Source organism: Prionailurus bengalensis, chromosome A2 (assembly GCF_016509475.1).
Source record: "Prionailurus bengalensis isolate Pbe53 chromosome A2, Fcat_Pben_1.1_paternal_pri, whole genome shotgun sequence".
Lineage (NCBI taxonomy): Eukaryota > Metazoa > Chordata > Mammalia > Carnivora > Felidae > Prionailurus > Prionailurus bengalensis.
Window position 1 is genome coordinate 53,674,200 of NC_057348.1, and position 13,670 is coordinate 53,687,869.

General features: G+C 42.2%; 1 protein-coding gene across 3 annotated transcripts in view; it reads left to right on the plus strand.

Moving 5' to 3' along the window:
- Window positions 1-13,670, plus strand: part of TSEN2 (tRNA splicing endonuclease subunit 2) — a 49,340-nt gene that overhangs the window by 8,415 nt on the left and 27,255 nt on the right. For 2 of the 3 annotated variants that reach the window (XM_043588151.1, XM_043588152.1), the window contains one exon: window positions 6,198-6,234. In XM_043588151.1, the coding sequence (XP_043444086.1) occupies window positions 6,198-6,234 (37 nt within the window). Of the gene's footprint in view, window positions 1-5,964; window positions 6,036-6,197; window positions 6,235-13,670 lie in introns of those variants that run through there. The other variant, XM_043588153.1, reaches the window with a different exon arrangement.

A 13,670-nucleotide genomic window follows, 5' to 3' on the forward strand; every position in this document is an offset into this window, starting at 1 on the left:
ACACCTACCCCATGTCACATTCCCACCAGCAATGCACAAAATTTCTAATGTCTCCACTTCCTGTTTTTTGGCTTTTGATTTTTCGGTGTTTTATTTTGTTTATGATAGCCATCTCAGTGTGAAGTGGTAAAAGTTTTTAATATTCATGAAGTCCAGTTTATCTTTTTTTTTTCTTTCATTGCCTCTGGTTTTGGTAGCTTATTTAGGAAACCATTGCCAAATCCAAGCTTATGCAGATTTCCCCCCGTATTTTCTTCTAATAGTTTTACAATTTCAGCTCTTAAATTTAGGTCTGTGATCCATTTTGAGTTAATTTTTGTGTCTGATATAAGGTAGAGTTCCAGCTTCAATGTTGTGCCCATGGATATCCAGTTGTCCCAGTATATGCATTTACTTTTAACCCAGCAATTCCATTTCTAGGAATTTATTTAAAAGATACACTGGCAAATATATGAAAAGAAATAACACAAGGCTATTCACTGCAGTGCTTTTTCTTACATTAAAAGACTGGAAACAATCCAGATACCCATTAGGAGGGGACCAGTCATTAAACTGTACTACATTCGTATAATAAAGTGCTGTGGAGCTGAGCTGAGAATGAGGGATCACAGAGATGTATTCCTAAGTGAAGACAGCAGAGTAAAGGGGAGTCTGCATAGTATGTTATGGTTTATCTGGAGGTGGGTGGATATAAATATATTTTTTTTAATTTAAGGAAGGATATACCACAGATTCCTTTTCTTTTTTAGTTTTTTTATTTTACATGCAAATTAGTTAGCATATAGTGCAACAATGATTTCAGGAGTATATTCCTTAATGCCGCTTACCCATTTAGCCCATCCCCCCTCCCACAACCCCTCCTGTAACCCTCTGTTTGTTCTCCATATTTAAGAGTCTCTTGTTTTGTCCCCCTCCCTGTTTTTATATTACTTTTGCTTCCCTTCCCTTGTGTTCATCTGTTCTGTGTCTTAAAGTCCTCATATGAGTGAAGTCATATGATATTTGTCTTTCTCTGACTGACTAATTTCGCTTAGCATAGTACCCTCTAGTTCCACCACGTGATTGCAAATAGCAAGATTTCATTCTTTCTGATTGCTGAGTAATACTCCATTGTGTATATATATACCACATCTTCTTTATCCATTCAGCCATCGATGGACATTTGGGCTCTTTCCATACTTTGGCTATTGTTGATAGTGCTGCTATAAACATTGGGGTGCATGTGCCCCTTCGAAACAGCACACCTGTATCCCTTGGATAAATACGTAGTAGTGCATTTGCTGGGTCATAGGGTAGTTCTATTTTTAATTTTTTGAGGAACCCCCATACTGTTTTCCGGAGTGGCTGCACCAGTTTGCATTCCCACCAGCAGTGCAAAAGAGATCTCTTTCTCTGTATGCTTGCCAACATCTGTTGTTGCCTGAGTTGTTAATGTTAGCCATTCTGACAGGTGTGAGGTGGTATCTCATTGTGGCTTTGGTCTATATTTCCCTGATGATGAGTGATGTTGAGCATTTTTCATGTGTCAGTTGGCCATTTGGATGTCTTCTTTGGAGAAGTGTCTATTCATGTCTCTTGCCCATTTTTCACTGGATCATTTTTTTTTTGGGTGTTGAGTTTGATAAGTCCTTTATAGATTTTGGACTAACCCTTTATCTGACATGTCATTTGCAAATATCTTCTCCCATTCTATCGGTTGCCTTTTAGTTTTGCTGATTGTTTCCTTTGCTGTGCAGAAGCTTTTTATTTTGATGAGGTCCCTATAGTTCATTTTTGCTTTTGTTTCCCTTGCCTCCAGAGACGTGTTGAGTAAGAAGTTGCTGCGGCCAAGATGAAAGAGGTTTTTGCCTCCTTTCTTCTCGAGGATTTTGATGGCTTCCTGTCTTACATTGAGGTCTTTCATCCATTTTGAGTCTATTTTTGTGTATGGTGTAAGAAAGTGGTCCAGGTTCATTCTTCTGCATGTCACTGTCCAGTTTTCCCAGCACCACTTGCTGAAGAGACTGTTTTTATTCCATTGGATAGTCTTTCCTGCTTTGTCAAAGATTAGTTGGCCATATTTTATGGGTCCATTTCTGGGTTCTCTATTCTGGTCCATTGATCTGAGTGTTCTTGTGCCAGTACCTTACTGTCTTGATGATTACAGCTTTGTAGTATAGCTTGAAGTCTGGGAATGTGATGCCTCTGGCTTTGGTTTTCTTTTTCAAGATTGCTTTGGCTATTCGGGGTCTTTTCTGGTTCCATACAAATTTTAGGATTATTTGTTCTAGCGCTGTGAAGAATACTGGTGTTACTTTGATAGGGATTGCATTGAATATGTAGATTGCTTTGGGTAGTATCGACATTTTAACAATATTTGTTTTTCCTACCGAGAAGTATTGACTGTTCTTATATTTTTTTGTGCCTTCTTCAATTTCTTTTGTAAGCTTTCTATAGTTTTCAGCATATAGATTTTTCACCTCTTTGGTTAGATTTATTCCTAGGTGTTTTATGGTTTTTGGTGCTCCACAAAGCATCTTCACTGAAAGTGCCCCATGCATACCTACAGAAAGGGTTGGTGAAGTAACTTTCGTGGCAGTGTTGGTTCTGGGTGTGGACCTGTGAGTTCTGGGCTCTAGTTCTAGCTCTGGGAATCTGGCTGGCTGAACCTTTCCGCCTACAATGTTACATACTGGTCACCTGATGGTGTGGGTTTTAGTCCTCATCTTCCTTCACCCTGACTTTGGGCAAGTCATTTCTCCTTACCCAAACTCAAGCCTTCACCCCAGCGTGTTAGAGGCTTGGAATAGAGGATAATCAATCGGCTGTTAAAAGCCTAGGAAAGTGAGTTCACAGACTCCTACCTCCTTAGGAATTTCAGTTTGCTGTGTCATGACCTCCCTCTTCTGGTAATTTAACATGTAACTATTTAGCAAGTTTTACTGACAGCCTTCCATGTGCCAAGCGCTAGAGATAAACAGGTAAAAAAGCAAATCCCCTCTCCTTGAGATACAGTCTAATTGAGGGCGCAGACCAGAAATGATGGATTCTAACCCTAGCTGACATATGACCAAGTGAAGGATTATAAAAGGACTGATTAACTTTGCCTGAGAAGATTAGGAAGAAACACCAAGGAGGAGGAGCTGGGCTCTGAAGAATGAGTAAGAGTTCACCAAACAGACTGGGGGAAACAGGCAGGGGAAGCCATGCAGAGGCTGAGAAGGAGCAAATGCACGGCAGGTCCATGGAATGGCAGGCAGCCTGAGGTGGCGACAGGGCCAACAAGTAGAAGAGAGTGGACAGAGAGGGTAGAAGATGAGGCTGAAGCCAGAATCTGAAGAATCTCCTAAAATGAATATTTGAGATTTACTCCTTCAGGGTGGCCCACAAACTTAATTTTTGCTTCCCTGGCATAAATTCATTTCCTTCAAATTTCTATTACTGTCTGAAACTTAGTTCCTACATAGATCAGGAACAGGTTCTCAATTATTAAGATCATTACACTATTTGAAAACTTTCTAGGTTTCTGGCCAAATGTTAGTAACTGCTGAAGCTGGATGGCGGGTATAGGCAGGGTCATCATGCTGTTTTTTCCACTTTTCCTTCCTCTCTTTTCGAAACACTAATTATGAAAAAAAAAAATTCTCAGACATACAAAAGTAAAGAGAATAGTAGAATAAATTCCCATGTTCTCACCCATCAGCTTTAATAATTAACTCATGGCCAGTCTCGCTTCATCTGTTCTCACTCTCCCAGTCCCCAGGTTATTTTGAAAAAGATCCCTCACATCCTATCACAGCATCTCTAAGTGGTTCATTATGTATTTCTATAGTGATTCTTTTTGAAAAATCTAACGGCTTAAAAAAAAAACAAAGTGGGGCACCTGGGTGGCTCAGTCGGTTAAGCATCCGACTTTGGCTCAGGTCATGATCTCACAGTCCATGAGTTCAAGCCCCAAGTTGGGCTCTGTGCTGACAGCTCAGAGCCTGGAGCCTGCTTCAGAGTCTGTGTCTCCCTCTGTCTCTGCTCTTCCCCTGCTCATGCTCTGTCTCTGTCTCAAAAATAAATAAAAACATTAAAAATTTTTTTTAAAAAAAGGATTTTTAAAAAAGGGATGCCTGGCTGGCTCAGTAGGTGGAGCATGCAAGTCTTCATCTTGGGGTCATGAGTTCAAGCCCCATGTTGGGCATAAAGCTTACTTAAAAAAAAATTATAATATTAAAAAAACCCAAAACATAATTGTAGTACCATTATCACTTTTAAAAATTAATATTAATTCCTTAGCCTCATCCAAAATCTATCCATCGTCTCAATTTTTTTCTTTTTTGGAGACTGACTCAAAATCCATCTAGGGCCCATACACTGCAACTGACTAAGATACCCGAAGTTGATTTTAACATATGTTTCCCTGCCATGATTTTTTTCCCGGTGGTTCATTTGTTGAAGCAATGGATCTTCTGTCCTACACAACTTCCCCCTGGTCAGTTCTCAGATGATTACATCCTTATTGTGCTGTTAACATGGTGCTCAACAAAGGAGGTCACAGGCCCAGTGCGGTCCTTCATCTGCTTGTGGACAGTCCAAGAAGGGCTTGCACCAACCTTTAAGCAACCGACTCACTCAGCACATTGCTTAGTTCAGCTCACCTTGTTTCCACAGTCAGATTTTCATAGAGCAGGAAGCCGTAGGTAAATAACTAAATACCATGTCATCTATATCCATTCTGGTGCAAAGGACTTACCTTGTGACACTTGAGTACTCTGAGCAACACTGGCTTAATAAATATACTCTTTGACACTGTTTCCTATGAATTGGAGTTAGAGGCTTGATTGGATTCAGGCTCAAGTTTGGGGGCAGCCTATCTCATGGGTGGTCCTGTGTGTTTCCTTACAAGACAAAAAAATGTCTTGTCTCCTTGTATGTCATCAGCACTGTTGGCGATCATGCTTTAATAGAGGATGCAAAATGGTGATATTCAAATCCTATTATTCCTTCTTTGTTTAGTGGTGAGAATGTTCTATAAAGAGAAACCCCTCACTACTTGGTTACCCTGAGAGCCAGATCATGTTTACCAATTTCCAAAATGATGAATCCTCCACAGGTAAACAGTGAATTTCTTCTGGCATGTGTTAGTATGTACCAGTATAAATTAAAAGATTCAAGCATTTTGGGGGGATACTATTACCAATGACTGGATTTTAAAACAAATTGTAGTATTATTCTTATTGATGCTCGAATGTTTCCATGTTTGGCCAGCAGAGTCTCTTTTGAAATAAGCCTAGCAGTTTTTGATAAGCTTCCTTGCTTCCTGGTGTAAGTTGTTTCATGTAAAAAATCCTGGCTCTCAATCATATCAACATAATTAATCATTTACTTTTTTACACAATATGCTACCACCTATGAAATAACTGCTAAGGGGTGCCTGTGTGGCTCAGTTGATTAAGTGTCCAACTTGGGCTCAGGTCACGATCTCACAGTTCATGAGTTTAAGCCCCGCTTTGGGCTCTGTGCTGATAGCTCAGAGCCTGGAGCCTGCTTCAGATTCTGTGTCTCCCTTCTCTCTGCCCCACCTCTGCCCCTGCTCACACTCTGTCTCTCTCTCTCTCTGAAAAATAAACATTCAAAAAATTTTTAAAAAACTGCTGAAAGCGATGTGAAGGTTATTTTGCCACTCTTCCTTTCTTTAGAGTATAGGGCAGGTTGATTGCACTGACGGCACCGACTTTAAGCTGTATTACAAAAAAATTTAAAAATTAAATAAAAAAAATAAAAATTAAAAAAAATAAAAGATGCTTTGTGGAGCACTGGACAATAGCAATAAAGTGCGCAGCTTTAGGGCCTTGATGTTCTCATCCAAAAGTAGAGGGCATGTACATTGAGAGGTGGCATAGAGGAGGCAGATTATCAAGCCTCTAATCCTAAGCACATGCCACTGCTGCTGAGCTGCAGGGTCGAGTTGAGCAGGATTTCAGGGTCACATCTGAGCACAGCAAGAGCACCGTGATCTGTCAGCATCCCCTTCCAGGGGTTGGGTTCACAGAGGGATGGCTAATGAGGCACGTGTTTGCCATTGCTGGTTGGGCAGGATTAGTGAACCTGTTAGATGTGCGATTTGGGGCTTCTTAAAATTATCTTTGTCTTTGTTGCATTTTCAGTGTTTTTTTTTTCCTTAAGGAAAAAAATTTGTCTGAACTAACAGAACGTCTTTGTTGTTACAGACATGAAGACAGACATGCCTATAATCACGTCAGAAAAGTAAGTCATGATGGCCTTGGCCAGAGCTACAACTTAAATCAGATCTGTTTGTAGATAACCTTTTCCACTGTGGTAGTCCATGGCTTTTTTTTTTTCTTTTTGGTAGTGTATGTGTCCTTGAAAATTATGTCTGAACTTATTGTGGATCAAATTGAATTTGAAATGTATTGTTTACTTTTTTAAATAATCCTAAACCAAATATTTTGCCCTTCTAATTCCTTCCAAATTATGAACAATTACCCTGTAATGTATATGTCTTTAAGTGCTAAGATGCATACACTTATACACTTAAGTCTAAAATTGGCCTCCTGCCCTGTCCTCTTTCCTTGCTCTGCACTTGCAGGGTGACAGAAACACTTTCACAGAGACTCTTCCTCATCCACTCACACAGCCACAATTCCTTCCTCTAGCTTTTCTTTACACTCTTCCCATTTCCCCCAAACTTTTCTCCCTGACCCCCCCAAACACATGCACTGCCTAGCTATCACTGTACATCTCACGATCCAGCCTACATACCACTCTCCTAGAGGTTCTTTCCTCACCACCACCCCACCCTTGATTGAGGTCATTCCTCTGGCTCCCATGCAGTCTGCCTTGGCGTCCCTCCCTGTGCCATCCATCACATACCTGGATTGAGACTATCAGTTCCTGGAGAGCAGAGACCATGCCGGATTCCTCCCTTCAGCCCCAACACTTAGTGGTCCCTTGGTAGGATTTTGTTGACTCAATGTTCATGCATTTAAATCTTCATTGAGGGGCATCTGGGTAGCTCAGTCAGTTAGGCATCCAACTCTTGATTTCAGCTCAGGTCATAATCTCATGATTCATGAGTGTGTGCCCTGTGCTGGGCTCTGTGCTGACAGCTCAGAGCTTGGAGTCTGCTTGGGATCATTTGTCTCCCCCCAACCCCCACCCCTGCCCTGCTCACACACGTGAGTATTTTCTTTCTCTCTCTCAAAAACAAACAAACTTGATAGATAGATAGACAGATAGATAGATAGATAGATGGATAAAGGCACCTGGGTAACTCAGTTGGCTGAGTGTCCAACTTCAGCTCAGGTGATGATCTCAGTTCATGAGTTCGAGCCCCACATCAGGCTGTCTGTTGTCATCACAGAGCCCACTTCAGATCTTCTGTCCCCCTTTCCCTCTCTACCTCTCTCCTGTTTACACTCTGTCTCTCAAAAATAAACATTAAAAAAAATTTAGGGGTGCCTGTGTGGCTCAGTCGTTTAAGCATCTGACTCTTGATTTCAGCTTGGGTCATGATCTCATGGTTCGTGAGTTCAAGCCCCACATCAGGCCCCATGCTGACTCTGGCTCAAGCTTGCACTCTGTCTCAAAATAAATAAATTTTAAAATATATATATAAGAATGATAGGGGCGCCTAGGTGGCACAGTCGGTTAAGCATCCGACTTCAGCCAGGTCACGATCTCGCGGTCCGTGAGTTCGAGCCCCGCGTCGGGCTCTGGGCTGATGGCTCGGAGCCTGGAGCCTGTTTCCGATTCTGTGTCTCCCTCTCTCTCTCTGCCCCTTCCCCGTTCATGCTCTGTCTCTCTCTGTCCCAAAAATAAATAAACGTTGAAAAAAAAAACTAAAAAAAAAAAAAAAAAAGAATTATACTAATAAATAAATACTTAAAAAACATATAAATAAATAAATCCTCAGCATCCTTGAAGGGTAACTCAAAGTGCACCTCTTCTGTAAGCCTCCTAAAAATATCCATGCCCATGATGATGTTTCATCTTGCTTCTAGCACATACTGGCAGAATCTGACAGCTCCTTTTCGGTTTCGTGCTCGGTAACCCCATGGCCAGAGGAGTGGCCAGGAGGCAGTGATACCGGGGAGATCTCAGTGGCTGCTCTGGCTATAACTGCAGGCAGGGGCTGGATGTCAGGTTCTAGTCCATGGGAGGGGCCTGCTAAGGACCCAGCAGAGCCCCCATCCCAGGAGTAGAGCCCCCATCCCAGTAGTAGCTGCAGAAAAGCCGCAGTCAACACTAAGACTCAGAAACAGAGCAGAAGCCTGACCCTCAGAACTGCATCCGGATCATGCTGGCAGTGAACATGGCATGGCATCAAGCCATTTTGAGTATGTGAGGTTCTGGATGGGGGGAGATTGCCACCTGCCTGGGGTTATCCCTTCATAAGCGCTATAGTAATAACGTTCCAAGGATTTTATTGATCCTTGTAGTAGTTTCCTAGAGCTGCCATAACAAAGTACCACAAGCTTGGCTTGTGGCTTGTGGCTTAAAAGAGCAGAAATGTATTCTCATACTTCTGGAGACCAGAAGTCCAAAATCAAGGTGTCACCTGGGGTGTGCTCTCTCGGAAGACTCTAGAGGATGATCCTTCCATCTTCCGTGTCTGGCCTTAGCTTCTGGTGGTAGCCAGCAATCTTTGGCCTTCCTTAACTTGAAGATGCATCCCTCCCGGTTCTTTATTTTCACGTGGAGGTCCCCTTGTGTCTGTCTCTGTGTCTGTGTCCAAATTTCCTTCTTCCTTCAAGGATACCACTCAGTACCACTTCATCATAACTTGGTTACATCTGCGAAGGCCCTGTTTCCAGAGAAGGTCACATTCACAGGTGCCAGGGGCTAGGATTTAACCATATCTGACAACTCTGTCAGAAAATTATGCCCCCTTATCAATACTTGATTCATTATTTGGCCGTAATAATTACAGTCACAATCTAAATATTAAAAAAATACTAAATATTAGAAAAAATGGGCTTATTTTTATATTTTAGGTTAATTTTCCAGTTTAATACTTGTTATAATTGTTTCTTTACTATTCCCTCTGAAACTCTGATCCATTTCTCTTTTTTTTTTAATTTTTTTTTTTAACGTTTATTTATTTTTGAGACAGAGAGAGACAGAGCATGAACAGGGGAGGAGCAGAGAGAGAGGGAGACACAGAATCTGAAACAGGCTCCAGGCTCTGAGCTGTCAGCACAGAGCCCGATGCAGGGCTCGAACTCACGGACCGTGAGATCATGACCTGAGCCAAAGTCAGACGCTTAACCGACCAAGCCACCCAGGCGCCCCTCTGATCCATTTCTCAAGTGCATTCACTCTGATTGGCCTTTACCTTCCATGAAATCCTTTCTGGAGATGGGGATCAGGGCCTTCAGATAATGCCCAAGGAGACTGAAGTATGTTGGTTGTGTCCTTGAAGGACTAGCCCTGAGAGGGGTGCTGGTCTCCCCTCCTCTTTTGTGGTCCTTTATTCAGCTAGCATTTACTGCAGGTGCCTGTGTGTGTCAGGCACTGGCTAGGTGCTGCAGATAGAAGAGGAGGAAAAGATTCCGTCCCTGTTCTCAAGGGATTCAGTCTAGTGGGAGAGGAAGGCAGGTAAGCAATTACACTCTTCTGTGATAAATATGGTGATATATTACCATCACCATTGTCCTGGTCAGTGGGTACTGGTTGCTCCAGTAGTGCTGGTTCCCAGTCTGTATGCTTTACCTGATATCTCAGTTCATCTTCTCAAGAAACCTTTGAGGTAGATGTACTTACTTCCGTCTCATACATGGGGAACCTAGAAACAGCTTGTCTGAGATTATGTCAGCTCAGACCAGGCAGTTGAGCTCCAGAGCCTCTGAGGAATTGACACATAGAACAGTACCATAGTTGTACATGCTGGTGTTTCTTGGGTATACTCCACATACGAGGTACTCTACTATCTCTGAAGTCCTAACATCACCCCTGGAGGTAGGTCCTGTTGTTATCTGACAGGTGAGGAAGTAGAACCCGAGGAGGTTACGTAACTTGCTCAAGGGTAGTACTTAGACCTAAGCACACTGACTCAAAACCATTTTGCTGTGATCTTCCAGTAATAAATAGGCATTAATCAATAGGCGGTGGAGAAGGGTGTTCCATGCTAAAGAAAGAGGTGTGTTCAAAGAAATAGAAACAGAAAAAGCAGAGGTGTATTCACATGGTACACCATTTTCTGTAGTCTGGTGTCCCTAAACTGAGTCTGCTTTTCCCTAGCCTCATTGTTGCTTCTAATCATAGCTACCACCTTTTCCTCCTGCCGGTCTGCGCCTTATGTTTCCTGACTTTTACTTTTCACTTTTTTCTTCCTGCGGCCTCTCCAGCAGTGTTTGGGGGTAATCTCAGCAGGATTTGGCTTTTTAAGGTATTGCCAGCCAATGAGCCGACACCTGCTCTGTGACTCATAGGCCATATGTCTTAGTCATTTGTGTATCTGGCTGTTTTCATCACCAGTCTTACTCAGAGGCTTTCTTCCACATGCTTTTGCAGCCACTGTCTCGCTTGAGCTTTCATAAATGAACATCTGAGGTCATTATGAGGCAGGAATGCAGGTGTGATTCTGGCCTCTTGCAGAAGAGCAAAGAGACAGAGAGGCTAAGTGGCTTAGCTCGGAATCACACAAAAGAACCAACTGCAGAACCCAGATCTAGTGCAGGGCTTGTCCCCACATGGCTGTCCCTGCTCTCAAAGAGCAGTTAATTAAGATGTACATTTCCATTCATTAAAAATGTTATTTGTGGGGTGCGTGGGTGGCTCAGTCGGTTAAGCACCCAACTTCAGCTCAGGTCATGATCTCATGGTTCATGGGTTCAAGCCCCACATCAGGCTCTGTGCTGACAGGTCAGAGCCTGGAGCCTGCTTCAGGTTCTGTGTCTCCCTCTCTCTCTGTCCCTCCACCACTCGTGCTCTGTCTCTCTCAAAAAATAAACATTAAATGAAATTTTTTTAATGTTATTTGTATTTCTTAATGTAATATATGTGAGTCAAAATGATTTTATTTTTTTCATATTTATTTTTGAGAGAGAGCATGAGCAGGGGAGGGGCAGGGAGAGAGGGAGACACAGAACCCGAAGCAGTCTCCAGTCTCTGACCTGTCAGCACAGAGCCCGACACAGGGCTTGAACTCACGAACTACGAGATCATGACCTGAGCTGAAGTCAGACATTTAACCAACTGAGCTACCCAGGCACCCCAAAATGATTTTATTTTTTAAAATAAATGCGCCTCCATGAGGTAAGTGCAGTTAGTCCTGGTTTAAAGATGAGGAACTGGGCCTTACCACGGTTGTGTAGCTGGTACAAGAACATAATGGAATGAGAGTTTGAACCCATATTTGCCTTGACCACCGTACTGCAGAGAGCAGAGCAGTGGCCTGTGTGTGCTCTCTCTCTCTCAGAGATCTTTTGTTCAGAGGGGCAATTGCTGAACCTTTCTTTCAGTGATTCTTCCACATATTTTGAGTCAAGGAATTTGATGAAAGTTGTGGATCCCTTCCCAGAAAAGTACACATTGACACAAAAATTTGTGTTCAGATAAAGGAAATTCATAGACCACGAAGCTGATAAAGCCATTGCTGTAGGTGGTATGAAAAGCAAAGATTCTTTTTAGGTCTCTCGAATGAAAGTTCTTTTAACTGCTTGTAACCGTGGCCATGCTCTCCGTGCAGGTGAGAAGACACCCTGCTGTTGTATGAGCAGCTACATTTTTTTTTATTCTGATCATTAAAAGTAATACATAACACCCTTTATGTGGTTACCCCATTTTCTGGGTGGGGGAACAAGCATAGAGAAGTTAAGTAATTGACTTTGTCAAACAATTACAAGTGACAAAGTCAGGCTGAATGTGAAATGTGCAATACAGAGCTCATGCATGTAATCGCGATGTCACCCTGCTTCTCAGGTGTGAAAATAGCTTTGCTAGGTTTTAACCTTTAAATCTAAGATACAATTCCCAATATGTAGGAAGACATGTTCATCCCCGTGTAGGATAAACAGGGTGTGGACAGCTGGGAGAGTCTTCTGATGGGTCAGGGTTAAGCAGCCACAAATCTCTTAAATATAACAGCCCGCTTCCTTGTTCAATTGCGTGTGAGATGTAGCAGTTTATGACATATTCAGCTATCCTTACACAAAGCAAAATACTCAAGGTGAAGAGTAAAATTACCTGTCTTTCAACAAACCATGCCTTCTTAAGTGCTATCAGGCTAACAGCTGTAGAGGCAGAAAGTTGCCTTTAGCCCTTCTGATGATGAGATTTTCCAGTATGTCGGTCTGAGCCCACACGGACGTGTTCCAGTGGCGTTGTCATGTGGTGACATCTCACTGGGACAGAACCCTGTTGTCTTACCTATGACTTTATGTAACTTGGGAAATGTTTGGGGGTTGCCTTTACATTTAAGGAACTAAGCAGGTATTTCCTCACCAAAATATGCTTCAGAAATTATTCTGAGAAAAAGGGCCCTTCCTGCTAGGATGCTTGGCTATATGTATAGCACCATAATCATTTCTTTTCCTATGTAGTGGAAACCTTAGTAGGTACTATGAAAAATATTTATTAAATTCTCATTTTGGAGCTCTCGGGTGGCTCAGTCGGTTAAGCATCTGACTCCTAATTTGGGCTCAGGCCATGATCACATAGTTCGTGAGTTTGAGCCCCATGTCAGGCTCTGCACTGACAGTACGAAGCCTGCTTGGGATTCTTTCTCTACTTCTGTCTCTGTGCACTCTCTCTCTCAAAATAAATAAATAAACTTAAAATCCTCATTTTTCACTCCGATACTGAACAAAAGCTCTTTACGTTGTGAGTGGGATATTTTTCAGAAAATATTGTGATATCCAAAATTGAGAATAATGTAAAAGAAATCCTGACAAATGACTCCATATTCTCTTTATATTTACCTAAATCATTTGGCCTACCAGTTTTAAATTACATAAATTTTCATACTTCATTAAACTGGGGTCAATTTTTTTTTTCAAATTGAGAAAAATAGGGGCACCTGGGTGGTTCAGTCTTTTGAACATCCAACTCTTGATTTTGGCTCACATGATGATCCCAGGGTCGTGGGATCGAGCCCCATGTTGGGCTCCATGCTGAGCAAGGAGCCTGCTTGAGATCTCTCCCTCCCTCCCTCCCTCCCTCCCTCCCTCTCTCTCTCTCTCTCTCTCTCCCTCCCTCCCTCCCTCTCCCCCTCCCCCTCCCCCTACCCCTCCCTCTCTCTTCTTCTCCCTCTCTCCCTTCTCCTTCTCCCCCTGTGCCCCTCTCCCCCACTCACACACTCACTCACTCTCTTTCTCAAATAACAAAAATTATTCGAAAACCAAAAAAATTAAATGAAGCTCTAATAATAAAAACAAAAATAACACGTGCTTATTAGAAATAATTAGAATAATTAGAAAGCACAAAAAAATTATAAAGAAAACACTTACCTATGGCCTGCCACTGAGAAAAACTGCTATAAACATTTCAGCATACTGCCTACCTATCTTTTTTTCATACTGTGTTGTCTTTTGAATATTGAAATTCAAGTATTACTTCATATGTGGCACTTGAGACACTTAAGAGAGTACCATGAAGGAAAGGAAGGGGAAAAAAATTGTTTGAAAGAGAGAGGGAAGGAGGCAAACCATAAGAGACTCTTAAATACAGAGGACAAACTG